At 39.4% G+C, this 27,665-nt stretch overlaps 1 protein-coding gene and 1 pseudogene across 8 annotated transcripts in view; both read left to right on the top strand.

The window, feature by feature from the left end:
* The window catches only part of UBE3D (ubiquitin protein ligase E3D), a 153,710-nt gene that overhangs the window by 95,256 nt on the left and 30,789 nt on the right, over positions 1 to 27,665 (top strand). Inside the window, exon 10 of one of the 8 annotated variants that reach the window (XM_070225180.1) lies at positions 10,598 to 12,435. The exons of 6 other annotated variants lie outside the window; for them this stretch is intronic. In XM_070225180.1, the coding sequence (XP_070081281.1) occupies positions 10,598 to 10,675 (78 nt within the window). In that variant the 3' untranslated portion in view covers positions 10,676 to 12,435. Of the gene's footprint in view, positions 1 to 555; positions 630 to 10,597; positions 12,436 to 27,665 lie in introns of those variants that run through there. One more of the 8 variants, XM_070225184.1, reaches the window with a different exon arrangement.
* On the top strand, positions 14,167 to 20,636 carry LOC106782390 (cytosol aminopeptidase-like; annotated as a pseudogene).

The following is a 27,665-nucleotide window of genomic DNA, read 5'->3' as shown; positions in this document are numbered from 1 at the left end:
GTAGACGCAACAGGTGAGGTCCGGGTTTGAGATGTGTCAGCAAGATGGAACACAGATGGGAATCTTCTTTGAAACTACAGCCTGGGGCTTTGTACAAATGAGAAAGACTCGAAGAAAAGTTGAGTCCTTGGAAAGAACTGGCAAGACTCAAGATAAGCACAGTGACCAGTATACAGGACTGGGCTCTCTCTGGCCACTGGAGACCACAGTAGGGGAAACAGGAATGATGCCCAAGCTTTGGTGTCAGAAACCAAGGCAGAGGGGCTTACAGGTGCCAATGGGTCCTCTGGCATGAGGTGGGTTGCAGCCACTGCTGCCATCACTGCTGCCAGTTTGATTGCACTTTGAGTACTTCAGAGCACTGGGGTGAGGTGGCAGAAGGCCATTTCCATATGCCTCTTGCTGGGCAACAACCAGCTCCTTAACCCAAAGTCCTGCAATAACAACCTTAAATCTGAGTAAGGTGCCTGGAAGGTAGAACCTTAAGAGAAACCAAGTTGGATCCAGGACGGGGCAGTGTTTGCTGGTTTTAATGGTACTGGTCTGATTTCTTAGAATCCTGGACTGTTGTAGCCGGAAGGACCAACTAGTCAACTGACCTTATTTTTATGGATAAGGAAACAGAGCCAGAAGGGTAAGTTGATGTTGGAGACTGAAACTGATTCCTATGTTACGCTCTTGTTGCTGCACGTGATGCTGACTCCTCTTCGGGTAGAAAGGGGATTTTTCTATACTAGCATCTTCCTATTCCATGGGTCACAGGTTCCTTAGGATATAAATAAGTGTTGTAGAAAACAATTAGGTATTTAATCATCAGATAATGATAATGCAAATTATAATAGCTAATATTTATTCAACGCTTTCTGTATGCCAGGCACTGGTCTCAATGATTTGCACTTATTAGCTCATTTCATTTTCACGAGAACACCGTGAGGAAGGTATGTTAGCATTCCCATTTCACAGGTACAGAAACTGAGCCAGAGAGATTAACTTGTCTGTGCTCACACAACTGGTAAGTGGAGCAGCATGAGGTACAAAGCCTGGCTCCAGAACTCTCTATTCTTAACCACTAGGCAATGTTGCCTTTGTAAAGAAGTTTGGTTAAACAAAGTTAGATTTATTTTTAACTGCGGGACTTTTCAGGGCCTTTCCTTTGTGTAAGAGGCATTGTGACTCTCCTAGTTGAAGAAAACAGTGAACGTTATTTCCCAAATGTACTTGATATCAGGAAAACTTTTTCGAGGGGCAGTTTATGGGATTAATCTCTCAGAACACAGATGGGGAGACACTGTTCTAGCCAATGTCAAAAACTTCAGATGCCCCAAGCAGAGTACTCATGTGCACATTCTTCGTGGCGGGCTTGCTTTTCTCCAACAGAAGCAGTGCTGCAGGTTTAGAGATTGGTTGTCAAGGGGATGCCATTTCTTCCTTTGGTGACTAGATGGTTCTCCTTCTGGTCAGGGCTGCCTTGGTCAGGATAGTACCACAGGAGTGAGATCTGCTTTGTCATTTCTTGGGGCACGCTGAATCAGGCCAGAGGCCCAGCAGGGCCCGAGCTGAGCATGGCTTTCCCAATCTGCACCTGCTCTCGGTTCTGTTTCAGATGGGTCTCATCCACCCTAAACACAGTGTAACCAGGTAGTAACACGGCAAAGGGTTCCACTGGTAGATTCAGCCATCTGGCTAAACTCTGTCTCTCTTCTAACTTATGGCCTGACTCCCACTGAGAATTCACAAGGCGGGGGGTCTTCCTTGGAAACTTAGACTTAACTGTGAGGTCTGTGCCATAGGCGTGGTGCCCAGCCTCGAGCCCTGAGCTGAGGAAACCTTTTTTGTTCATTCCCACACTGTACCTCATTAGCTCCAGCTCCATCCAGCTGCTCCAGGCTGTCCAAACAGAGTGGACGGGACTTTCAAGGGCAGAGAACCTCAGAGGTGAAGCTGCTGCTTTTCTCCACGTAGAGTGGTATATTCACCAATAATTTTAAATGTTTTCACAGACATTATCCTTTTTAAAATCCCCACAACAACCCCCATTTTAAAGGTGCAGAAAGTGGGGGCCAGCCAGGTGGCACAGCGGTTAAGTGCGCACTTTCTGCTTCGGCGGCCTGGGGTTTGCCGGTTCGGATCCTGGGTGCAGACATAGCACTACTTGGCACGCCATGCTGTGGTAGGTGTCCCACATATAAAGTAGAGGAAGGTGGGCACAGATCTTAGCTCAGGGCCAGTCTTCCTCAGCAAAAAGAGGAGGATTAGTGGCAGATGTTAGCTCAGGGCTAATCTTTCTCAAAAAAAAAATAAAATAAAAAATAAATAAATAAAGGTGCAGAAAGTATGTAATATAGGCAAATTCATGTAACTACCAAAATACAAAGCTGTGTATCAAACCTAGGACTTCTGGTTCTGAGTCTACTATTTATTCATCTCATGACAATTACATCAAAGAAAATGCTAAATGGTTCTCTTTACAGTCCAGGTCTTGGACATCTTATTTTTACCATACGGCAGCAGCAGTATCTTTTTTATTAATATCATCCTTTAGAGAACCACAGCTTTTAACTATGGGAGTAACATTTTCAAGCATTATGGATCCTGGCAAGTAAGTTGAGCTTCATCAGATTACAGTTTTATGTATATGTGTGTGGTTGAATAATATAGTGAAAACATGTAGAAAAGAAGAAACAGAAAGGCTTTATAGAGCTTATCTATTATCACCTGGTAATTAGGGTCGGTCAGGAATATTTCCTCAACTCTATATGAGGAAGGGTGAAGCAGATGGTGGGTCCTTAACAAGAGACCCGTATACTATTCCGGAGAAAGAGATTCTCAATTAATTACGTTACTTGTATGTAGTTTGATTTTAACTTTAAAAAATTCACTGATACTTAAATTTCATCATTTTCATGATGTAAAACCATATATTCATTCTCATTGTTCAGAAATTAATAATTTTACGAATAATTCTCCATCCAGCTACTTTTTCACTACCTGTTAACATCTATATCAAAAGAGAAGAAAACAAAATAACATATGAAAATTTGGTTTAGTCATTTGGCCATTTGTTGGCATCTCAGGTGAAAAGCTTTGATTGTATAGAAGTTTGAAGTTGTGGTTTAAACTGAAGAACTTTTTTATATAAAAATAATGCATAACAGCTCCAAGAAATTGGTAGGAGAGGCCTGGGACCTTACAGATGAGCAGCAACAAAGGGGCTACCGAGAAGAGAAAGTGAAGTTCCACTTCCACACCATCTTTTTCCATTTCCTTTTAGACACTGCACCACATAAATGGCCTCATCTGTTATATGCCATGTTCGTCTCTAGGTAAATTACAGCCATTATTATTTTTAAAGTATCATTTTATAAAATGATTATAAAAAGATAATCACTTTTATGATAAAAAATTGGAAAATACAGGGCCCCGCCCCAGGGCCAAGTGGCTAAATTTCCACAGGCTCTACTTCAGTGGCACAGGTTTGTGAGTTCAGATCTCGGGTGCGGATCTACTCCACTCACCAACCATGCTGTGGAGGTGTCCCACATAAAAAAATAGAGGAGGACTGGCACAGATGTTAGCTCAGGGCTAATCTTCCTCAAGCAAAAGAAGAGGAGGATTGGCAGTGGACATTAACTCAGGGTGAATCTTCCTCAGCAAAAAAAAAAAAAAAAAAAAGGAAAATACAGAAAAATGTAAAGAAAATGAAAGTCACTGGGAATAACCAGTTTTGACATTTTAGAGTAATTCTTGTCAGTGTTTTTTTGTGTATGCTTATATACACACACACAAATATATTTTAGTATAAAATTGCCCTCGTTGAGATGCTGGGACACGGTTACTGGCAATAGTCTGTTCTTTCCTCTGTTTCGTCTTCTGGCGTGAAGACTGACAGCCTTCCTGGAGACTGTCAAAGGCTTCTGGGGACTCTGTGTAGAAGGGTCCTGTTATTAGGTGGGCATGGAAGGGGAGGGAGGCTGGGAGCTGTTCCAGATGTCCAAGGATTGCTGCAGATGTAACCAGGAGGCAAACAGACCTGCATCCAGTGGCAGGCACTCGCTAGAATTTCCACTCAGCTCTCGTGGGGATCCACGTGTGCATTCCAGAGAATTGAGGAGGGAGTAATGTTGGCACCCTCAGGTCCTGAAGCACGTCAGGCTTCTTCTTTCCCGCTACTACCTTTGTCCTCAGTGGGCAGAGAGAATCAGGAGTTGAGTGCTACTCATTATATTTAGGGAATCCAGTCTCAAAGGTAGTGATTACTGCTCTATTTTCAATCTCTCTCCTCAAAACAGATTTCTGAGAATTGCCTCAGCAATTTGGGTGTGAAAAGGATGTTGCCTTCTTCACTCCTTTTTGCCCTGCAGGGTGTTCTGTGGTTTGGGGAAATAAGCAGGTATCTTTAGATTAATACAGTGCTCTAGTCTGAATTCTCCCTTCCTTTTGGGCTCTACTGTTTTGCCATACTCCAGAGAAAACGTGGAGGACAGGGCCAGGTCGGGAGCCTGGAGGGTTACCAGACAGTTAGCTGGCCCACCTCTCTGCCACATCACATCTTTCAAGAGGCTGCTCCCCCGACCCAGGTTCCCGCCACACGCCCTGCTACTCAGAAATTTCTGTCGCTCCTGAGGAGTTGGGCTTGTAGGCAAAGCAGGACAATCCCCAGGCCGTCTGTGGTGCTGGCCTTTCCCCTGAGGAGCTGCCACTTGGTAGGGGAGTCTGACTGGGTGTGGACGCACTGGCTTTGGCCTTATTCAGAGGAGCAGGAATGAGGTCCAGCCCAGAAAGTCATTAATTCTGTTTTCTTCTTTTGTTTGCTTGTTTTTAGTAAGTTAACTTTTTTCCTGACTTTCAAGGAAATGCATACTTATGCCAGAAAATGTGGCATGTTTTTCATTAGCAAAACAGCACTTATTTGCAATTTTTTCCCAAAAATATAGTCTTAAGATTGAACCGACTGCTACCTAGCCCAATCCAGTCCTTCATGGCACGGTGGGGAGAGGTCTGGCAGGGCCTGAGCAGCCTTCGTGAGCTGAAGGCACTCCCTGTCTCTGCTTCGCAGGCCCTGGAGCTCTGAAACGGGCTTGGGCAGGACTAGAGGACAGACAGGGTTTGTTTAATTCTGCCATGACGGGATGTGGATGCTTCTGGGTCTTAAATGTCAGTGTCCACAGGAACTTGTTTAAAATTCAGATTTCTGAGTGAGAGGCCGAGAGATTCTGCTTCAGTAACTCTGGAGGAGAGCCCAAGAATCTGCGTTACAGCAAACATGCGAAGTGTTTCTGATAAAGGGTTTCAAGAACCACGGTGAGAAACACTTATATGATAATTGAGTATGTTCCCACTAAGGTGAGAAATGTAAAGGGAAAAACATCTTTTAATTATGACAAACACCTAGCCACTAGCTCAAATAGCTTAATTCTTTTCCTCTTTTCTTTACTTTTCCTTATTAACCTGTACTCAGCACAGTCCCTGACTGTTGAAGTAAATGAATCCTTGTCATGAAGTCTGTATTTTTTTCTTTTACTTTTTTTTTATTCTGCCATGATTGTTCCCTTTCACACTCAGATGCGTGGTAGAATCCAGGCGTCAGTTAGCTCTGTAACTTGTCTTTCTGCCATTTAGTGTGGACCCCAGCATTTCGTGTCTCCCAGTCTCTGGGCTTCCTCCTCCCCCGGGGCTGGGCAGCCTCTCCCCTTCTCATGGCAAGGGTGGTGTGGTGGGACAGTCACTCACCCTGTGGTAGGACACTCAAGGTCTAGTCTTAGATCTGCCACCAACTGCTCGTTACCCTCATCTAGTCAGGTAACCTCTGTGGGTCCCAGTTTCTTTGTCTGTGCAATGAGGGGGTTGGGTTAAATTATGAAGTTGCCTTTAAAGTAGATGCACACAGAGTCATTTTGTCTGTTCCAAGCTGTTCTTAATTGATTCACCCAAGTTGAATAATATAACTTTATTCTTTAAAGGGACTAGGTTCTTATTTCTTTTGAACATCTTGAAAGTGTTGAACTGAAGAAAAGCATAGATCAAGCCACATTATGCAGGGATTTTTTTTTTCCTTTTGCTCTCCAAGAGAATGGAGTCTATGTCACAAGACCTTCCCACCAGCCACAAAGAAGTGTCAGGAATGAGGGGTTAGGGTGCTCTCTGGCCCTTGGCTCTTCCTGCCTGAGACATCAGTCGCTCCCTCATGTGGAGGCAAGCAAAGGGAAGATACTGCCAGGTAGGCTGCATGTCAGAGAAGAAGAGGAGGAAGAAGCGTGGAATGTTCTCTGGACGGCCCGTGAGTTCTCTGCTTCCGTCTTCTCTGCCCTCCCTCGAGCCGTTTCTACTTTTGGTTTTCCCCTTGGTGTCTGACTGTAGGTCCTGATCCACGCTGAAACCTTTGTGGCTTAGGAATTTTCCAGTGGTTTTGCATTTGCATTTATTTTGTCAGTATGGTTACTCCAAGAAAGTTTTCTCAAGTGTGAGCCTCTCCCCTTGCCTGGAGCTATGGACAAGGGGACTTGGTTCTTCCCCACATGCTGAGCCTGGCTATCTGTAGTCAAGAGGCTTCCTGGTGGTGGGTCTTGCTTCCTGGGAAAGGAGGCTACAGGTACATGTCTGCTTTTAGAAACAAAGTGGGATCAAGATTGAAATGACTGAACTTGCTTCTTCCTTGGAGGAAGCCACTGTCTTGTTTGAAGGAGCTTTTCTGGCTGGAGGGGGAAACAGCAGCCTGGATGGATGCCAGCTTGCAAGGGAATGATGAACTGGAAGGCGAAACTTCTAAGCTTCAACTGAGAGCCTCTCATGAGCCCTCTAGTAATGACTAATCGCTTCAGCAAAGTGAGACAATTTGGAACAGAAAAGGTGTTCGGGGACTAGGCCAAAGGAATTGTGAGGAACAAGAAGGAAGTTATTTTATTTATTATCCTTTCATCCTCACTCTCTTGGACCTGATATGTGACATAGCGGGGAGAAGCCCTGATCTGGAGGTGAGAGGTGGGTCTGGGTTCTGGTCTTGGCTGCTCTGATACCTGCAATCAGTGTGACTGGGCACAAGTCACTTACCTGCCTAGACTTCGGCTTTCTCATTCCTCCAGCCCCCAAATCCACTGATTCGAAGTGTCAGCAGTTGAAGGATTCCCAGCAGCCTGAGAGTTTGTGGAGTAAGGAAGCCTGAAGAAGAAAGGCTAGCATCCAATCTAAGGCTGGCGTCCCCTTAGAGATGAACTTCCTTTTAGGTTAGAAGTTGGGAATGGTGGCAGAGGAGTGATGATGTGGGGGCCCCAGGGAAAGTATTTCTTTTTTTTTTAAAGATTGGCACCTGAGCTAACAACTGTTGCTAATCTTTTTTTGTTTTGTTTTCCTTTCTGCTTTTTCTCCCCAAATCACCCCAGTATATAGTTGTATATTAGAGTTGTGGGTCCTTCTAGTTGTAGTACGTGGGATGCCACCTCAACGTGGCCTGACGAGCAGTGCCATGTCTGTGCCCAGGATCCGAACCAGAGAAACCCTGGGCCGCCGTAGTGGAGCGCGTGAACTTAACCACTTAGCCACAGGGCCGGCCCCAGGGCAAGTATTTCTGTAGCTTCAACCAGGGCTGCATGCAGTTAGGGTCAGCAGTCAGCTTCAGGAAGTTAAGGCAGTTTGATTAATCTGCAGCAGACAAGAGGATGTCTGGTGTACTGTCTGAAGCTGTAATAACAGAACACAGACTAAATCGAAGTAAAGAATTAACCAAGTCATATTCAGGTGCTGGTGCCTTTTCTGGTCTCTCTAGAGCTGAATGCAGTTCTTTATAAACAACTACATTTATCCGTAGTCTCAATGGTGCTGACTCTTCCTGCTGGTCTTAAATATTGTTTCCTTCTCATTTAACTTCAGCTTGAAAACCAGTTGTAAAGGCAATAAACATTAGAGACGTCGTCCATTTGAACCGTCAGCTGCTTTTCAGTGTCAAGTTCCTCAAATATGGTAATGTTTTTAGTAGAAATCAGAGCACTGAAAACGGAAGATGTGGTTTTTTGTATTTTTATTTTAAGTGGGTGAGTCAAATCTGCTTACATTATTGTGATTAATAATATAGTTGGATTTATGTTTACCACCTTTGTGTATGTCGGGGGGTGTGTGGAGTGTATGTTTTCAGTTGTGCTACTTTATCTTTTCTTTTTTTCTTATTTCTTGTCCTCTGTTGCCTCAACAGTTATTTCATCCTTTTTTTAAAAAAAAATTCCTTTGCATGCTTGGAAGCAGTAGCTTACAGTTTTCTTCTTTCTAGAGGTTACTCATAAAATTTTTAAATAGATAAAATATAAAGCTTTCTAGTAAAAACAAAACTGTTCAGTATCTTTCATCTTTTCCAAACAGGCAAGAACCTTGCCGTAAACTACCCATTACACGCATTCATTCCCTCGCCCAGCACCCACCCACTATTGTCTACTGTTTTTGTTTGTTTCAGTTAAAAACAAACATATTAATTATGAATTTTAAATATTTTAACATTCATTACATACATGCAATCAGTTTTTGTGCTTTCAATCCATTTTGTCTTTCAATCCATTGTCTTTGTCTCTTAAATGTCCTTTCATATGTGTGTGTGTGTGTGCGTGCATGTGCACGTGCATGCACATTCAGAATAAACTCCTCAGCACTAGATTTTCCAGTTCACTCATTTTGGTGTTTATCCCCACTATTGAGTTTTATTCAATGGATATATTTTTTATTTCTAAGATAAGTTTTTTTTAATTGAGGTGTAATTAACATATTAGTTTCAGGTGTACAACATAATGATTCAAGATTTGTATATATTGTAAAATGATCACCACAATAAGTCCAGTTAACATCTATCACCATACATAGTTACAAATTATTTTTTTCTTGTGATGAGGACTTTTAAGATATACTCTCAGTAACTTTCAAATATGCCATACAGTGTTGTTAACTATAGTCACCATGCTGTGCATCACATCCCCATAACTAGTTTATTTTATAACTGGAAGTTTGTACCTTTTGACCCCCTTCACCCATTTCGCCTACTTCCTACCCCATGCCTCTGGCAACTGCAAATCTGCTCTCTCTAAAGGATATCAAGTTTTAAAAATCTTCCTGAGGATAGTAAACATACCTGCTTTTAAGCCTTTTTCATTTGTTCTGTTATTTTAATTGTGCCTGGAGTTGCTTAATCTTCTAGTTGTTAATGTTGTGGCTGTCTAATTTAGGGTTCAGTTTCTTTCTGTGTATTAGACTTTTGGTTTGCAAGCTCACCTTGCGCAGGTTCTCTTTTCTCCTCCTTAGTGCTCTCCTCAGCTTTCCCCGGCTCCCTGGGAGCTTCACAGCTACTTCAGCCCACCTCGTCCAGCACGGAGTCCAGAATGGTGGGTCTCTGTGGTAATATTGGGGCTCCCTGCTGATCACTCGCTAAACCTGCAGGCACCTTGGCTTCTCGCCATTTCTATGGATGTGGAGTCCCATGTAAGTTGGAACCCCCAGCGGGTGTCAGCAGCAAAGTTTCTTGGGTCTCCTTTCATGAACGTTACTCTGCCCCGGAGCCTGACCTTGGCTTCAGCCCCATCAGGACCGTGGCTTCAGCTCTGCCTCCCCACTTTGTGTTCCTGGTCCAAGGAAATGCTTAGCTTGTTTGTTGAGTGCAGCTCTGATTTGGAATTTTATTATTTTATGTTTTATCTGTCATTGCCTTATATTTGAGGAATTCAAGGTAAGGACTTTTAGTGTCATCTTTGGCTCTCTATGATTTAACCTGGGTTTTCACATCTATAGGAGGAGAATAACAACTACCCCTCCTGTCTGAAAGCACTGTGTAAATAATAAAGGCAAGATGTGGTCGTTTTTATAATTAATGTAATAGGTGTCATGTTTTACCACTACTCTCTATCTTTGGAGTCAAATTTGTTTGGAATGGGTAAGTGGTATAGTGCGGGAATGAAACACTTAGGTCATAATAGAATTAAACATCCCCAGGTTTTTAGTTTTCTGCTAAATGTAGTCAGCGGTTCAGGTCGCAAATTGCAGAGTAATTTTTAGTGGCAAATGGATCGTGGCTTTGTTTTTACTTTTAGAGTTGCGTAAAATGGAAAGGAAATTGTATTTAATGACAGTATAGCCAGCTCAACCATTCACTGGATTTTTCAGTTTTTCTTAACTCTTTTGTTTCTTTGTAACCCAGTGTCAGTATCCAGAACATAACCTGCCATCTGGTATTTAGGTGCTTTAAAAAATCTGTTTAAACTGAACTTGCTCTGGGTATGCAAGAGTCTATTGAATTTTCTCTTTCAGTTGATTGCTACTTTCATTCTACTGTGTTGAAGGCTTTGAGGGTCTCACTGTGAAGATGATGCTTTTGACCAGTTTGTAAACCATTTTGTGTCCTCCCCTCCCTCCCCCCAAAACCCAAAACTGTGTAGCATCCGGTGCTGAGAATCAATGAGAGAAGTCACAGCCTGAGTTGACCCTGGATACACAAAATGAAAGGTTTTCTCCTCTCATATAGCTGCAGTCTTGGCGGCAGTCAGCTAAAGCCCTGCTTTTCTCCTTTAATGGGCCTTTTTGTTTTAAATTGAAAAATGTGGATCCTTCTCTTTCTCCTTCTTCTGATACACAGCTGGAGTCTAAAAATGCACCCCACACGTTTCGAGGTAACAAACAAGGCAGCTACATAGTAATCAGTCTCCCAAACTGAAAACAGAAGGAAACTACTTCCCAGTTATGAAAATTCTACACGAAGCCACACCTTAGGCATTACTTGGGGACAGAGAATGCCAAAACTGCAAAATAACTGTAAGTAAATAGAAAAAAAGTCAGTAAGTCCCCGCACTAAATTCCTTATTCTGCCCATATCCACTCTGCCACAAGGCTTTTAATGAGCAAAAGCAGACTAAGAAAAACTGCAGAGAAGACAGGAGAGGCTAGCCAAGGTGCTAGGGGTGATCTGGAACGGCAACTAGAAAGATTAAATTTAGCATAAATTTTAAAATGCTAGAAAAATGTCCAAGCAGATCAGAGCATGAAGTATAGGGAAGGGATTTTAAAGTCCATGTGATTTAAAGGGTCAGATGCCATACAGGACCAGGTGCACCGTTTAAAGAGACAGACACAATTTAAAGCAGTAAGCACGATTTAAAAGGGTAGGTACCACTTAATGGGGCAGTCTTCCAAAAGTGTAGCTTCTAGAGGAGAAAAGAAGCAGAAAGAAAAGAAGTGCTTTTTAGCAATTAGAAGATGAAGGAGAAAAGAAGAAAAGGGGGAGGGTTAGGGTTCTGTAAGAAAAAAAGAATCACACAATCAGAGAATCACACTCCTTTGCCACCACTAAAAGAAACACACTAGCAGAGAAATCCATTAAAGCCCTTGGAATTTGCTAGACTGACAGAGGACACCTTTTAAAATAGGAATTTTATGAAGTACTCAAATATCATAAAAATGAACAAAAGGAAAATCAAATCAGTAGTGAAATTTTGCAGAAAACCAGAAAACAAAAAATCGCAAACATCAATTGAGGAAAATCCTCCCATTGAAGCAAAGGAAAAGTGTTAAGTTCACACTCCAAACAGAATTAGGGACACTCAAACAAGCATTTTAGGATATGGAAAATCACCCTGAATCAGAAGTACAAGATGGACAAAACCCAGGATAGATAAAAAAGGAGTTGATTTAACTCAGGAAAGAAATGGAAGAAAAGATAAAATTATCTTAGAAATGAAAAATAAATTAAAAAGTGCCCAAGTGAAAATAGACTCTAATGAGAATTTAATAAGGGGTTTGAATAAAGAGGAAAATAACCAAGAAAATGAAAATGACATAAAGAAAGAAGTAAAAAAATGTCTGAAGGGGAGGCAAATTTTTACCTTTACTTGCTTAGGGTTTTCAGCTGGCCCTGAGAGTTAAACTGACATAAGACAGATTAATAGGAGAAAAGCATACAAATTTACATAAGTTTTACGTGACGTAGGAGCCCTCATAAGGAATGGAGACCCAAAGAAATGGTGAACCCACATGCTTTTATAGTAGGTTGAACAAAGAGAGGCAATTGTGGAAAAGTAACTAAACTATGTAAAGAGGCAAAAGGAAGGTAATTATTTTAATGTCTGTTTGTATAGAATTCTTTTGGTATCAACTTCTTGTCCTTGGTGATGAGAATGTTACTCTCCTTCTGGTTCAGGGAGGACGTCTTTCCTGGGAATTTCATCTGCTTTTAAGAAAAAGAAGGAAAGTCAGAGTATTTTTCTTGCTTTTGCTGTTTTCAGGTGCCTTTATCTCAAAATAATCTTTATGCCAAAGTGGCATATTCTGCCACCCTTGGGTCCAAGAGAAAGTGTTGGGAATGAAAAAAGCAAAGAAAGGATCATTTAAAAAAAATTATCAGAGTCCCTGAAAGCAAAACAAAAATATAGTACAGAGCTAATATCTAAAACTATAATTAAAAAAAAATTCCAGAAATAGAAAAAATCTGAATCCACACACCTATGAAAACTTCTTACAAATAGGAAAAGATCTGAGTCTGCACATTGAGAGGGTTCACTGGGTACCTGGGCAAATTAACCCAGAATGATCAACTTTAAGACATATCATACTAAAATGGTTAGATTCCAAAGACAAAGGAAAAATCCTTAAGTCCTCTAGGCCAAAAGATCAAATAACTTACAAGGGCAAAATTATTATACTAGCATCATACTTAAAAACCAACAAATCAAGGCAACAGTGGAGCAGCATTGTAAGAAAAAAACAGACTCTCAATAAAAGAAAATGTGAATCAAAGATTTATATCCAGCCAAGCTGTCCTGCAGATATCAAGACAATACTGGAACAGTTTTGACCATACAAAAATTTAGAGAATCCTGCACTTATCAGCCCTTCTTGAGGAATGCGTTAGAGCTGGGGTCAGCAAACTATGGCCTGCCACTTGTTTTTGTAAATAAAGTTTTATTGGAACACAGCTATGGTCAATTGTTTATGTATTTTCTGTGGCTGCTGTCTTGATACACTGGCAGGGTTGAGTAATTACAACAGGGACCATATGGCCCACAAAGCCTAATATCTTTACTATCTGGTCTTTTACAGAAAAAGTGTGTTGACCCGTTTACTAGAGGATTCCCGAGTTGTGACTGAGAAAACTTCAGCATAGGACTGACACTGATCACAGCCTTTAAAAGTATATAAATGTACATATAAGACTAGAACAATGAGGGCATGATGGTAGAAGACTAATGCACAAGTGTTATATACCTGTGACAAAGTAGAAATAATCTAACAAAAAGATGGGAAGAGAAGGAAGAGGGAAAAGTGAAAATAGGGAAAGCTCATTGTTATAGGCAATAGGTGACTGATAAAGAATACCCCCCCCCCCACCCCGCACACACAAAAACCCCTGCTAAACCAGATGGTAAATATAGTTAAATGAAGGACACTTTAACAGTATAATTACAAAGGTAACCCCTAGAACAAAAATAAGAAACTTTCCTAAATATCAATATATACATCTTGTAGGGAAAGAAACATAGGAAATAAATTTTTTAAATTCATGGTTATAAGGTATAATGATAGATTTGTGACTGAACATATCAGGCATAACAATAAATGTGAATGAGCTTAATTTATCAATTAAAAGAAAAAGATTTACAATTTGGTTCATAATATAAAGCCCAAGTGTATGTTCTATAACAGAGACTGTTATACCTAAAACAGTGATTCAGATATTCCAAAAATAAAAGATGGACAAAAGTGTACTGTGTAAATAGAAAGAAAAAGAGAGATGTGGTCATGATCCCGGTTATCACACAACGTAGAATGTAAGCCCCAGAGTATTAAACCTGACAAAGAAGGGCACTTTTTTAATGCTGAAAGTCAGTTTACTAACAAGAAACAAAAAAGAGAAAGGCCTTTATACCTGGATATTTTCAAATTCTCTTATTAAACAACTCCTGGGGGAAAGGGGACATATGAATTGAAATTACAGAGTTTTAAAAAAATGATGACAACATGGTCTTTTCTGACTGGCTTCTTTCACTTAGCATAATGTTTTGAAAGTTCATGTATGTTGTAGCATGTATAATGCTTCATTCCCTTTTATTGTTGAATAATATTCCATTATATGGATTTACCACATTTTATTTATTCATCAGTTAATGGATATTTGGTTGTTTCTATTTCGGGGCTATTACGAATAATGCTGCTATGAACTATTGGGTTCCTATTTGGGAAAAGGTAAGAATACACCATACATAAGAATAAACTCCAAATGGATTTAGAGATCTAAATGTAACAAATGAAAAGTGATATTGGAAAAACTCGTGAAATTTGAGTAAGGTGCTGTCATTCACTTAGTAAATATTGTACACATGTTAATTTCCTGGTTTTAATAATTGTCCTGTGGTTATGTAAGATGTCACTGTTAGGGGAAACTGGGTGAGGGACATATGAGAATGCTCTGTACTTTTTTTGCAACTTTTCTCTAAGTCTAAAATTATTTCAAAATACAAAGTTTTAAATTATTGGATAGCATACCAAAAAATTAAAATAAAAATGTTCCACACAAAGTGGGACCAGGGCTTATCCTTTGAGCCCTAAGAAGGGACCATACTGGTACCAACTAGTGGAGAGAGGTGTTAGAGGGCAGCCAGACTCCAAATGAGAGTGCGTGCCAGGAGGCAGCAGGGATACAAATCAAGAAGTCATCACACTGATTGTAGTTCACTTACTACCGTATGTAAGATGACATATAAGACTTTAGGTGGAGGTGGGAAGTTTTAATATATACACAATAATTAATTGTTTTTGAGTTTGGCCACCATTTATTTCAAAGCTTTGAAACTTGGTGGTGGTGTGAATTCACATGCTGAGGGATGGAAGGATGGATGGAAAATGCTGAAGAAACGAGTATTGGTTATCTTCCTTTTAAAGACACCCATGCCTTAACATTAAGGTTCAAAGTATAGCTGGTGGTGTTGAGGAGCTGGAATCTTAAGAAAATCAGAAATCTTCTGCTTGTTAGTTATAGAAAGCTCATATCTAGGTCTTTAATTATAAAGAAGCTTAGCAAAAATGACATTTAAAAAAAAATCAGTTAAGTAACCTTTTCCTCCCAAAAGTCTTAGTACCATGATGAGATAGACAATTCTGTTAGGTCATGGTTTATCTCTACCATATGTGATTAGGGCTCAGGGTAATGCAGGACAGACGTGTCTATTGAAAAGCTACTTACTCCTATGAAGTAAGAAAGTCCTTAAGAAAGAGTTCATTGGTTTGTGGGCTAGACGGACATTTTACATTTACCCGAAGAAAGATTTGTTATTTCTATGATTCTGATGGTGCCATTTCTTCATCCTCTGATTTTTGTCATAAAATCAAGCAGGAATCATAATAGGCATAGTTTTATTATTTTGTTTTTTTGGAATTGTGTTTTAAATAATGCAGAAGAGTTGATTAAATGAAATGTTTGTAGTCACTTATAAATAAATTTGGGACTAGGTTTAGTCATGCAAGCTTTTGTTATAATAGTGTCTCCACAAGAAAATCCAGTTCGTATTACATCACCTAACTCCCAGCTTTTGTTCCCCCCAAGAACATAATTTACCATATGTACAAAGACTACTGCTATTTGGATTCCCATGGACATCTTTATCCAGCATTTTGTCAGAGGGGAAATTGCCTTATGCATAATCTGAAATAATTGAAATAATTGGAAGTATAATGAGAGCCAACATTTAGAAGCTCCCTTGTGTTTCTTTGTACTCTGCAAAATAAAGCTATCACTGAATGCATTCATGTTTTAAAATTTAAGCAGACATGGTAAATGAATCTTGTTTTCCAAATGTGCAGAGCGGCTCATAGAAGGTGGTTGGTGTCCCTAAAACAGGTGTTAAAAGATCTTTTTAAGCTTCCCAATACATTTGCAAATTTACTATGATGAAGTGGCAATTCGTAGTATAGAGCTGATTACAGAAATCAGGATATAGTTGAACTGTATTTTTAAAAATTCATCATTTTATTTCCTGTTCCTCTGCTTTTTATGATACGTGTAACATCGTTAATAATGTTCTCCGTTGTGTCTGAGTGATTTGTAGGCTTGTTTTGTTTTTAGTGGTTGATAAGAAAGGGCTTAAAAAAGAAAGTCATTCGTATGTGTGGCTTCCAAGATCCATGTTAGCATCTGACCAAATTTTGCATTCTTACTCATTTTTTACATGGATTCTGCTCCATTTCTGCATTCAAGTTTAGAAGTCACACTGAGGTTAACTGAAAAGTGTGAGAAAAGGCTTAGGTACAGCAAGCTGGGATTTCCTTCTTAAGGAAATATTTTTGAAGTGTCATCATTAGACCTTTGTTTTATATGCCCTGTTGGGGTGTGTTCAGGGGGAGGTTTTTGTCAGTTGTAAAATTTCAGACTCTGGAACCAGAAATGTGTGGATTTGAATACCAGTTCTATCATGTACTTACCAATGGTGTGATCTCGAAAGTTTCCCTGCCTTCTAAATGAGAGTTTAGTCTCTACGTAGTAGGAACAAAGTAAAGGATCAACCAATGAAGTGCTAGCTATTTAATATTTTTATAATTTTGTGGGGCATCTACTTTACTTTTCATGTTTTAGAGGCTGCGTTTGTCATCATTCCTCATATTATCAGGGTTATTTGAAACAACAGAATCCACTCTGGCTAATTTGAGCAGAAGCAGAATTTGTTGAAGAATATTGGGTAGTTAAGTGCACAGCCTGGGACAGAGCCCAAAATGCCATCCAGGTTGTTTTGGGGCAAATATCACCACATCACTTACACGGGTGGCTCTACCCTGCTGCCCTCGGAAAGACCGATACTTCCTCCGTGGTCCCCACAGGAGGGAGCCTCCCTGTGTCCTCCTCAGATTGCTTACTTCCAAGGCTAAGTCCTGAGCAGGGCGTCTAGCGGGTAGAGCCTGGTCACGCGGTGCTGCCCTGGCCTCATCGAGGCTGGGGAAACCAGTTGTCTGGCTCTGACTTGGGAAGTAGGACCAGTAAAGAAAGAAATTCCTCAAACATTTCAAGGATTCAAAAGGTGCTATGCAGGCAGAAAAAGCTCTCCAGGGGCATTTTTGTTATGGTGGATTGATTCATAAAGACAAAAATATATCCAAATTAAAAGAAAGGTGACTTTGGCTTATTATTTCTTTTCTCAAATCATGTATTTTATTTTTAAAGTCGACTTTGTTTTCAGACATATCTGTGTCACTCGCCCTTATCATTCAGTTTTTTGCCCCTAAATATATATAGGACAGCTTGACTTTGTGGTCCATAAACACAAAACCTAAGCAAATTAAACCTAAGGGAATAAAAAGTCATTTTCCTTACCGCCAAACCTACACTAGCGTTTATCATGACTGGCATCACTGGCTGACCTGTTTCTCTATGTGGAAATCTTGGAATTATTTTTCTCCTCCATGTTGTGGGAAACTGCCAATTTTTCCTTTCTGATATTTTTTCCTTTAGACATCATTCTGCTTTTCTGACATTTTTTCCTTTAGTCATCCTTCTCTTATCTTACCTAAAAACCTGAAAGTTAGGTCGCTGACTTGGATCTATGTGGAGAAAAGGAGCGTGCTAGCCCTGAGGAGTACTGTGATTCAACCAGAAGAAACAGGAGTCCTTTTTTTAAAAACAAAAATAGGTATTTTGCCCTAATTTTAAAAGAAATATATAATGATTGTTGGAAATTTAAAAGCTAAAAAGTCTGAAAAAGGAAAATAAATTTCCCCACGCCATTTCCTGCAGAGATAGCATTTTGCCATGTTTTCTTCCGGTGTTTTTTTGCATATGTGCTTGGGAGTGGGCAGGGAGAGAGAAAGAGGGCGGTTGGTTTTACAAAACTGGAATATATGTAATGTTAAATCCTGCTTTCTTCATTTGTGTCATAGACAGTTTTCTATATCTTTTAATAATAGCTAATATTTATTGTTTACTATGTGGTAGCTACTCTTCTGAACACTTTATCCATATTAATTCATTTAATCTTTTCAAGAGTCCCTAAATAAGTATGTATTATTATTATCTACCTTTGTTATATGAGGAAACTGAGTCACAGAAATATTTTAAAAGTTGTCCGTGCTCACAAAGCTAGTTAAGTGTTAGAGGTGGAATTCTAACCCAGACTTCATCCAGAGTGTGTGGCTTTTAACAATTATACTGTTGACTTCCCTCATTTTGAAACATGATTTGTAATAGCTATATGATATTCAATCATGAATAGTATTGATTTTGCTTTTGTCCCTTAATATTTCATTTTTGTGAACAATTTCCTTGGCTTGTGGAAATGAATTAATGTGATTTGCAAACATAGTATTTAATGGCCACGTAATATTCACTTGTATGACTATTTGTATGAATCCTGAGGCTGTGTCCAGTTTTTAAGCTGGTAAACAGTGCTGTGGTAGTATTCCTCTCTGGCCTGGGCATCTTTGGGGCTAGGGTCTTACCACCACGGCTAGGACAAGGGCCTTGTTTCAGGAGTCTGTGCCAAAGAAAAGGAAGATGCACCACAGTTTACGTGGACAGGAGATAATTTTGATACATTGATTTCTGGAAAATCAAGAGAAATTTGATCATTCTGACCCACCTCTGAAGGCAGACAAAATATGAATCTTTTGTGGCCTACATCCTGATTTCCCCAGCATCCTGTTAGCATAGAGAAAACAAGGCAGATGAAATAAATGACCAAGAAAATCAGAATGAAGGCAAAGAAAATATCAGAGCTGCTATTGCAGCAGAGTGCAGGCAGCTTCATAACCAAGAGATCTCATCGGGGAGGAGAATCCATGGGGAGATGCCCTGGCTGCAGTGGAAGGAGCACTTCTTGGTCTCTATGAATATGATGAGCTGAAGTAGAAAAAGAAAACAGTTGTATTTGCTCAGCTTCATGGAAGTGGAATCAGTAGGCCTGGCAGAAAGGGGTCCTATTTGCTTTTGGGCAGAAGTTGGCTGCCTATTTGATGGAGACTCCAGCCATTGAGATGATGCCTCCGATATTTGCACTAATTATTGAGAAGAATCTCTAAAGTGCTAATAGTAAAGCTCAGGTGCAGATCACACCTAAGTCTTGGACTGAAAGACAGAAAATTAGATCTTTTTTAAGAGTGGCCAAAGGATGTAACGAACCTCCAGTCTTCTTGGAAATTCACTACAGGGGCAGCCTCAATGCAAGCAATGTGCCACTGGTCTTTATGGGAAGGGAATTTCCTTTGACTCTGGTGGTAGCTCATCAAGCCTTCTGCAAATATTGACCTCCAGAGGGCTGACATGGGAGAAGCTGCTGTATGTTCAACCATTGTGGCTGCCTCAAAGCTCAGCTAGCCACTTAATAGATTTAGCCCTCTTTGTGAAAATAAGCCTAAGTCTAAGAATATGGAGACCATACAAGTTGACAGCATTGATGCTGGCTGAAGGAAGGATCCTATTAGCTGACATTCTCTATTATGTGCACATCTTCGATACAAAGTTCATCAGAAATGTTTCAACCTTAACAGGTGCCACAGACGTAGCTTTGGAGGCAGGTATTACTGGAATTTTTACCAGTTCATACTGGTGGCGTACCAAACTGTTTGAGGCCAGCGTTGAAATGGAGGACAGTGTCTGGGGGATGTCTCTCTGAACACTATACAAGACAGGTTGCAGATTGTCAACTTACTGATGTTAATAACATTGTACAATATAGATCTGAGGGGCCGTGTACATGTTCAATGTAGCAGAACATATTTCTGACTCATTCAAAGTGGGCCCATTTAGACATGCCGGGTGTGATGGCTAATAAAGATGAGGTTCCACATCTTAGGAAAAGCGTGACCAGAAGGCTAACCAGGACTCTTATAGAGTTCTTAGGTTCAGTCAAGACAAGGGTAATGTTTAATATGAATGCTATGAATTTCCTACATTCTGTCCTAAATTGGACAGTTGGACTTCAAAATATTTTTTAATAAATGGATGAAAATCTTTCAAAGGAAACAAGGAATGACACTTTTTAAATGCAGAATAAAATGAAATATGTATTCCTTTATTCTTTTTTAATTTATGCAATGATTCAGTGATTTTAAAAATAAAGGTAATAGCTGTTTTTAAAGATATTTTATCAATGGTAATTAGTTATTTACAAATTGCCTAGTCACTTTTCAGTGTGTGCAACTGAATTGAGAGGCAAAAATACAGTGTTTTGAATTTGTGATACTAGAGACTGAGAACAAAGTAAAGTTACCGTACAGTTTTCATAGTAAATTCAATTTTTATACAACAAAATAAATTATACTGTAGAAGTGATTCTTATCCATAAGCCTTGGCCCAATCACTAATCATTTCCTAGGTCAAAGGGTTATGAATATTTTTAAGACTTTTGATACATTTTGCCAAATTACTCTCTAGAAAGTTCATGTCAATTTACTTTTCCACCAAAGTATTTTGTTTTATCAATTAGTAATTGTAAGCTCTGCAAGAAAAATGCCATGCTTGGTTTTTATTTTATTATTGTGCATCTTGTCAAGCCCAGCACCTCACCATATAGTAGAGGCTCAGTAAATGTTTTTGAATAAATGAGAGAAATGTGTTTAATGACTGCCAATTTTGGACTTTTAAGTATTTTACTTTTTTCCCTGGCTTTTCTTTATATGCTGCTTTGCATATGCATATTTCTGCTTAAGAAAGATGGTAGCCTGTTTGCACTGCTGTACCTGTTTTGAATTACCAGGTAGGCAGTAAGAGTAGGATTAGCCTACGGAATATTACAAAGCTTAAATTTATTTTTTTACGTTTGACCCTAGGCTTTTGCAACACACGATTTTTTTTCTGTATGTAATCTGTTAATATGGTGAATTACCTGAAATAATTTTCACATGTTAAACTTACATATGCATGACACTCAACTTGGTTATGATCTAAAGTTTGGACATATGTTGTTTAAGATCTGCTTTTATGTTCAAAGTTGAGATAAGCTTGTAATTTTCCTATTTTCTACTGTCTTTGTGGGATTTTAGTGTCAAAGTTTTAATAGCCCCATAAAATGACTTGGAGAGAATTCTTTCTCTTTCTGTTTCTGGAAGATTGCATAATAAGGTGGAAATTACCTGTTTAGTAGAACGCATTTGTAAAACTGTCTGGGCCTGTTGTTTTCTAAGTTAGAATAATTTTGTGTGTGTGTGTGTGTGTGTTTGTGTGCGTGAGGAAGATTGGCCCAGAGCCAGCGGCCAATCTTCCTCTGTTTCCTTGAGGAAGATTGTTGCTGAGTTAACATCTGTGTCAATCTTCCTCTGTTTTGTATGTGGGACACTGCCACAGGGTGGCTTGACGAGTGGTGCTAGGTCCGTGCCTGGGATCCGAATCTGTGAACCTCTGGCCCCCAAAGCAGAGCGCACGAACTTAACCACTACATCACTGGGCTGGTGCCATAAGTTAGAATATTTTTTAACTGCTGATTCAACAGAGGGTAAGGCTTAGGATGATTCAGGCTTTCTATTTCTTCTTAACTCAATTTCAGTAATTTATATTTTTCTAAGGATTTGTCCATTTCATCTAAATGTTCAGAATTTTGGTAAAAGTTCAGAAAAACCTTTTTCATCTGCTACAACTATTATTTAGTATCAGTCTCTAATGTTTCTTGTGATGTCCAATCTCATATTTGCCTCATCTGTTAAATTTCTGATATCAATTTTTTTTTCATTTCTAGAAATACTATTTGGTTATTTTACAAATCTGCCTATAAGATTTGAAAGTCTTGTATTCCCTGAGCATACTTTTGATACTTATTTTATTTCTTTAAACATACTTATTATAAATTCGTCCATAATTAAGATACCTACAGTTTTGTGGCTCTGGTTCCCTAAGTTGTTTCTGATGCCCAGCTCCTGTCTTGGGTGATTTTGTCCTGACAGGCTCATGTTCTCCTTGAAACTTTATCTGTGGGAGTTCTTTGAGGCCTGGGTTGACAGTGTGGTTTTTGCAGACAGGATTTAGTCATAAATAGGGTGAATTCTAATCTCAAACATGCCTAAGAGTGGACTCGTGCTCAGGAATTCTCAGGTGTGCCTTCCCCCTGCCCCATGCCAGACTCTGAGCGAAGGCCAAGGCAGGCAAGTAGCCTCCCCTGCTGTCTTCCTCTAGAATGCAGATTTTTCCAGGTCATGCACTGGGGAGTGGCAGGGAAGAAGGGGCAGGGATCTCAGGAGTCTCCCATCCAACCTCCTGAGGGTTTTTTGGGTTTTTTTTGTGGGGAAGATTGTCGTTGAGCTAACACCTGTTGCCACTCTTCTATTTTATGTGGGACGCCACCGCACCATGGCTTGATGAGTGGTGCTAGGGCTGTGCCTGGGATCCAAAACTGCAAACTCTGGGCCACTGAAGCAGAGCACGCAAACCTAACCACTGTGCCACCAGGCTGGCCCCCCAACCTCCTGTTTGGCAGGGCCCCAGGCTTGTCCTCTGACCCCGGAATTCCGCAGGTTAAAGCTCGCCCTTTAGTCTAGACCTTCAAGGGTAGGCAGAGGCCTCAGGGAAAACTCTTTCTTCAGCCCTGGCTTACCAAGAGGCTTCGGGATTCTTTCCTATCTCATAGGATTCAGTTATTCTTCTTACAATTCAGCTACGTGTTTAAAAGATTTAAAAAAATATTTATTCAGCATTTTTAGTCTTTTATACTAAGAGAGCTTCTTCTGACATTAAGTCTACCATATTGGAAGAAATAAGAGTTAGATCTTTTTTTTTACTAGAAGAAAAATATGAGTTTTCAATCTTATGTGGTAACTCTTCAGAAGTTACACTCATAGGTCAACTCAGTTTTTTACATCAGTCGTAAGCAGGGAAATATGTTAAAAAGTAGCAGAAGCTACCATTTTAGGTGTCTTAATAGTGTAAAGTGCTGCGTGCTTTCCAGGGATGATCTCATTCAATCCCTCCTCACTGTTCTATGAGAGGCATATTTTCATCCTCATAGTAAAGATGAGGGCACTGAAGCTCGTTTAGAGGGAGTCGGGTGACTTGCCCAAGATCACACAACTAAGAGGTAATTCGTAATGTTGGCTTTGGGTCATCAGGAAAAGGTTAAATTATGCTTCATGAAATCTTTTTGGGCTTGGTGCATTGCTATTTTAAAAGGCAGAAAAAGAGGTAATGTATCTTAAATTCTCCATTTAAATTGTGTTGCTGCAGATCAACGTGGTGTTGCTGTATGAAAAGGGTAAGCCTATCGAAGGAATACTGAGGGCAGTTTACCTTGCCTTCTTTACTACTTTGCCTCCTCTGACAAAAATTACTCTTAGATGCCTCTCAAGGATTTTTCTGGATATCAAATCCCAGAACACGTTTGTAAGCCTGGATGAGAAGGGAAACTCTGGCCAAGGACTTTAGCAATTTATTGCTGGAAGTGGATCCTCTTTGTTTCATAATAATCGCAAAACACCTTTCTCTCACAACTTGTGCTAACTGTGAGGTATTTGGTTATAGCGTTAATAGAAACTTCTCTCTGTGAAGGTGGTTTTTAAAAAGATTTGTGATTTTTTTTTCCAGTTGAACCTTAGTGTTATGAATTGGACTTGGAAAATGTGACTTTCTTAGTACGTAATTTCACATGATGTTTGAAGTAGTGCTTTCTCAGGTGGTGAGTGTTTAAAGCAAACCTTTTTTTCTGTGACATTGTTTCCTGTTTGCCAGTCTGGGGATAGATATTGAAACTACAATGTCTGCGTGTTTTTCTCAATCAAGTTTTCTTTATCCTAAAGTAGTCAGTCTCTGTCAGTTCAGGCAAATCAGGAAAAAGATTTCTGGGAAGACACTCTTTGCCCAAATTCAAAAGTAGGTGGTTACGTTGGCCTTTTGAGTCCCTCTGTGGAAGGCTAGTAACTGAGACCTGTGCCGCTGCCTGCAGGGTCTCCACCGGCATTAAATCGTGAGCCCTCCCACGTCCTGATACTTCTAGGTCAAGAACTGAACAAAGAACATGAGTCACCACCACTTTGGAACTTCTCCCCCACGGCTCCCTGACTTGCATCTCAACAAGTCTCCTTTCTCCTGGTCCACTTCCCTTGCCTCTGCAAGCTCTAGCCTCAAGGAGAGGGGTAAGGGAGGCCAGGATTCACACTCACTAGGGTCCTTCTCCCTTTCTGTGCACTATCTTATAATTCTTTTGTCAGTGAATCTATACCAGCAAAGAAGACAGTACACTAGTCTATGTCTCATTAAGTCATCCTGTTAGACCAAACCTTGTGTATCCACAGTGCTTTAATCATCTAAGCTAAACTAAGAACCTATTCTGGAAAATGCTTGGGTCTTTTTTTCAGCTTTTTCATCAAGTAAACTCAGATGTGTTTCTTAGTACCTGATACGATCATTTTCTCATTTGTAAAATGACATTTTTTTTATTGAGGTAACGTTGGTGTATAACATTATATAAATTTCAGATGACAGCATTATATTTTGAATTCTGTGTAGACTGTATCATGTTCACCAACCAAACACTAATTACCATCCATTATCATACACATGTGTGAATCACCCCTTTCGCCCTCCTCCTCCCCATATCCCCTCTGGTAACCACCAATTCAATCTCTGTCTCTGTGTGTTTGTTTGTTGTTGTTTTTATCTTCTATTTATGAGTGAGATCATACCGTATTTGACTTTCTCCTTCTGACTTATTTTGCTTAGTATAACACCCTCAAGGTCCATCCATGTTGTTGCAAATGGCAAGATTTCATCTTTCTTTATGGCTGTGTAGTATTCCATTGTGTACATATACCATATCTTTATCTGTTCGTCCCTTCTTGGGCACCTAGACTGCTTCCAAGTCTTGGCTATTGTGAATAATGCTGCGATGAACATAGGGGTGCATATATTTTTATGCATTCATGTTTTCACGTTCTTTGGATAAATACTCAGCATTTGAATAGCTGGATCGTATGGTAGTTCTCTTTTTAATTTTTTGAGGAACTCCATACTGTTTTCCATAGTGGCTGCACCAGTTGGCACTCCCACCAACAGTGTATGAGCGTTCCCTTTTCTCCACATCTGTTCTGACACTTGATATTTCCTGTCTTGTTAATTATAGCCATTCTGATAGGTGTGAGGTGATATCTCATTGTAGTTTTGATTGGCATTTCCCTAATAATTAATGATGTTGAACATCCTTTCATGTGCCTCTTGGCCCTCTGTGTATCTTCTTTGGAGAAATGTCCAGATCTCTGCCCATTTTTCGATTGGGTTTTCAGTTTTTTTGTTGTTGTTGAGATGTATGATTTCTTTACAGATTTTGGATATTAACCCTTTATCAGATATATGGTTTGCAAATATCTTCTCCCAATTGTTAGGTCATCTTTTCATTTTGTTGATGGTTTCCTTTGCTGTGCAGAAGCTTTTTAGTTTGATGTAGTTCCATTTAGATTTTTTTTTTCTATTGTTTCCCTTGCCCAGTGAGACAGGTACTTGAAAATATGCTGCTAACACTGATGTCGAAGAGTGTATTGTCTACGTTTTCTTCTAGAAGTTTCATGGTTTCAGGTCTTACATTCAAGTCTTTAATCCATTTTGAGTTAATTTTTGTGTATGGTGAAAGATAATGGTCTACTTCCATTCTTTTGCATGTGGCTGTCCAGTTTTCCCAGCGCCATTTATTGAAGAGACTTTCCTTTCCCCATTGTATGTTCTTGGCTCCCTTGTCAAAAATTACCTGTCCATAGATGTGTAGAGTTGTTTCTGGGCTCTCGATTCTGTTCCATTGATCTGTGTGTCTTTTTTGTGCCAGTACCATGCTGTTTGGATTACTGTAGCTTTCTGGTATATTATGAAATTAGGGAGTATGATCCCTCCAGCTTTGTTCTTTTTTCTCAGGATTCCTTTGGCTATTCAGTGTCTTTTGTTGTTCCACATTAATTTTAGTATTCTTTGTTCTGTTTTTGTGAACAATGTTGTTGGAACTTTGATAGGGATTGCACTGAATCTGTGGATTGCTTTAGGAAATATGGACATTTTAACTATGTTAATTCTTCCAATCCAAGAGCATGGAATATCTTTCCATTTCTTGGTGTCTTTTTAAATTTCTTTCAACAGTGTTTTCAGTGTACAGGTCTTTTGCCTCGTTGGTTAAATTTATTACTAGGTATTTTATTCTTTTTGTTGCAGTTGTAAATGGGATTATATTCTTAATTTCTCTTTCTGTTACTTTGTTGTTAGTGTATAGAAACACAACTGATTTTTGTATTTTGATTTGTATCCTGCAACTTTTCTGTATTCATTTACTATGTCTAAAAGTTTTTTGGTCGATTCCTTCGAGATTTCTATATATAAAATTATGCCATCTGCCAATAGTGACAGTTTCACTTCTTCTTTTCCAATTTGGGTCCCTTTTATTTCTTTTTCTTGCCTGATTGCTCTGGCTAGGACTTCTGGTATTACTTTAAGGAAGAGTGCCAAAAGTGGGCGTCTTGTCTGGTTCCTGTTCTTAGAGGGATAGCTTTCAGTTTTTCTCTGTTGAGTATGATATTAGTATGTGGGTTTGTCATATATGGCCTTTATTATCTTGAGGTACTTTCCTTCTATACCTGTTTTATTCAGAGTTTTTTTTCATAAATGGGTGCTGTATCTTGTCAAATGCTTTCTCTGCATCTATTGAGATGATCGTGTGATTTTCATTCTTCATTTTGTTAATGTGGTGTATCACGTTGATAGATTTGTGGATGTTGAACCATCCCTGCATCCCTGGAATGAAACCCACTTGATCATGATGTATGATCTTTTTAATGTATTGTTGCATTCGATTTGCTAGTATTTTGTTGAGGATTTTTGCATCGGTGTTCATCAGTGATATTGGCCTGTAGTTTTCTTTTTTTGTGTTGTCCTTGTCTGGTTTTGGTATCAGGATAATGTTGGCTTTGTAGAGTGAGTTAGGAAGCCTCCCCTCCTCTTCAATTTTTGGAAGAGTTTGAGAAGGATAGGTATTAACTCTTCTTTGAATGTTTCGTAGAATTCACCAGGGAAGCCATGTGGTCCTGGACTTTTATTTTTGGGTGGTTTTTGATTGCTGTTTCGATCTCCTTACTGGTGATTGGTCTATTCAAATTCTCTACTTCTTCTTGGTCCAGTTTTGGAAGGTTGTATGTTTCTAAGAATTTATCCATTTCTTCTAGATTATCCAATTTGTTGGTGTATAGCTTTTCATAGTATTCTCATAGGCTTATGTTTCTGAGATGCCCATTATAATTTCTCTTCTTTCATTTCTGATTTTTTTTGAGCTTTCTCTCTTTTTTTCTTGGTGAGTCTATCTAAAGGTTTGTCAATTTTGTTTTTCTTTTTAAAGAACCAGCACTTTGTTTCATTGATTTTTTTTCTATTTTTTTTGTCTCTATTTCATTTATGCCTGCTCTGATTTTTATTATTTCCTTTCTTCTACTGATTTTAGGCTTTGTTTGTTTTTTATAGATCCTTCAGGCGAACTGTTGGATTGTTTATTTGAGATTTTTCTTGTTTTTCGAAGTAGGCTTCTATTGCTATAAACTTTCCGCTTACAACGACTTTTGCCATATCATAAATTTTGGCATGTTGTAGTTTAATTTTCATTTGTCTCCGGGTGCTTTTTGATTTCTCCTTTGATTTCTTCATTGACCCAATTGTTGTTCGGTAACATTTTATTTAATTTCCACATATCTGTGGCTTTTCCGATTTTCTTCCTGTAGTTGATTTCTAGTTT

The sequence above is a fragment of the Equus caballus genome, chromosome 10 (genome assembly GCF_041296265.1).
Source record: "Equus caballus isolate H_3958 breed thoroughbred chromosome 10, TB-T2T, whole genome shotgun sequence".
Classification (NCBI taxonomy): Eukaryota; Metazoa; Chordata; class Mammalia; order Perissodactyla; family Equidae; genus Equus; species Equus caballus.
The sequence above is the reverse complement of the archived record's forward strand: the minus strand, read 5'-3'. Positions and strand labels throughout refer to the sequence as shown.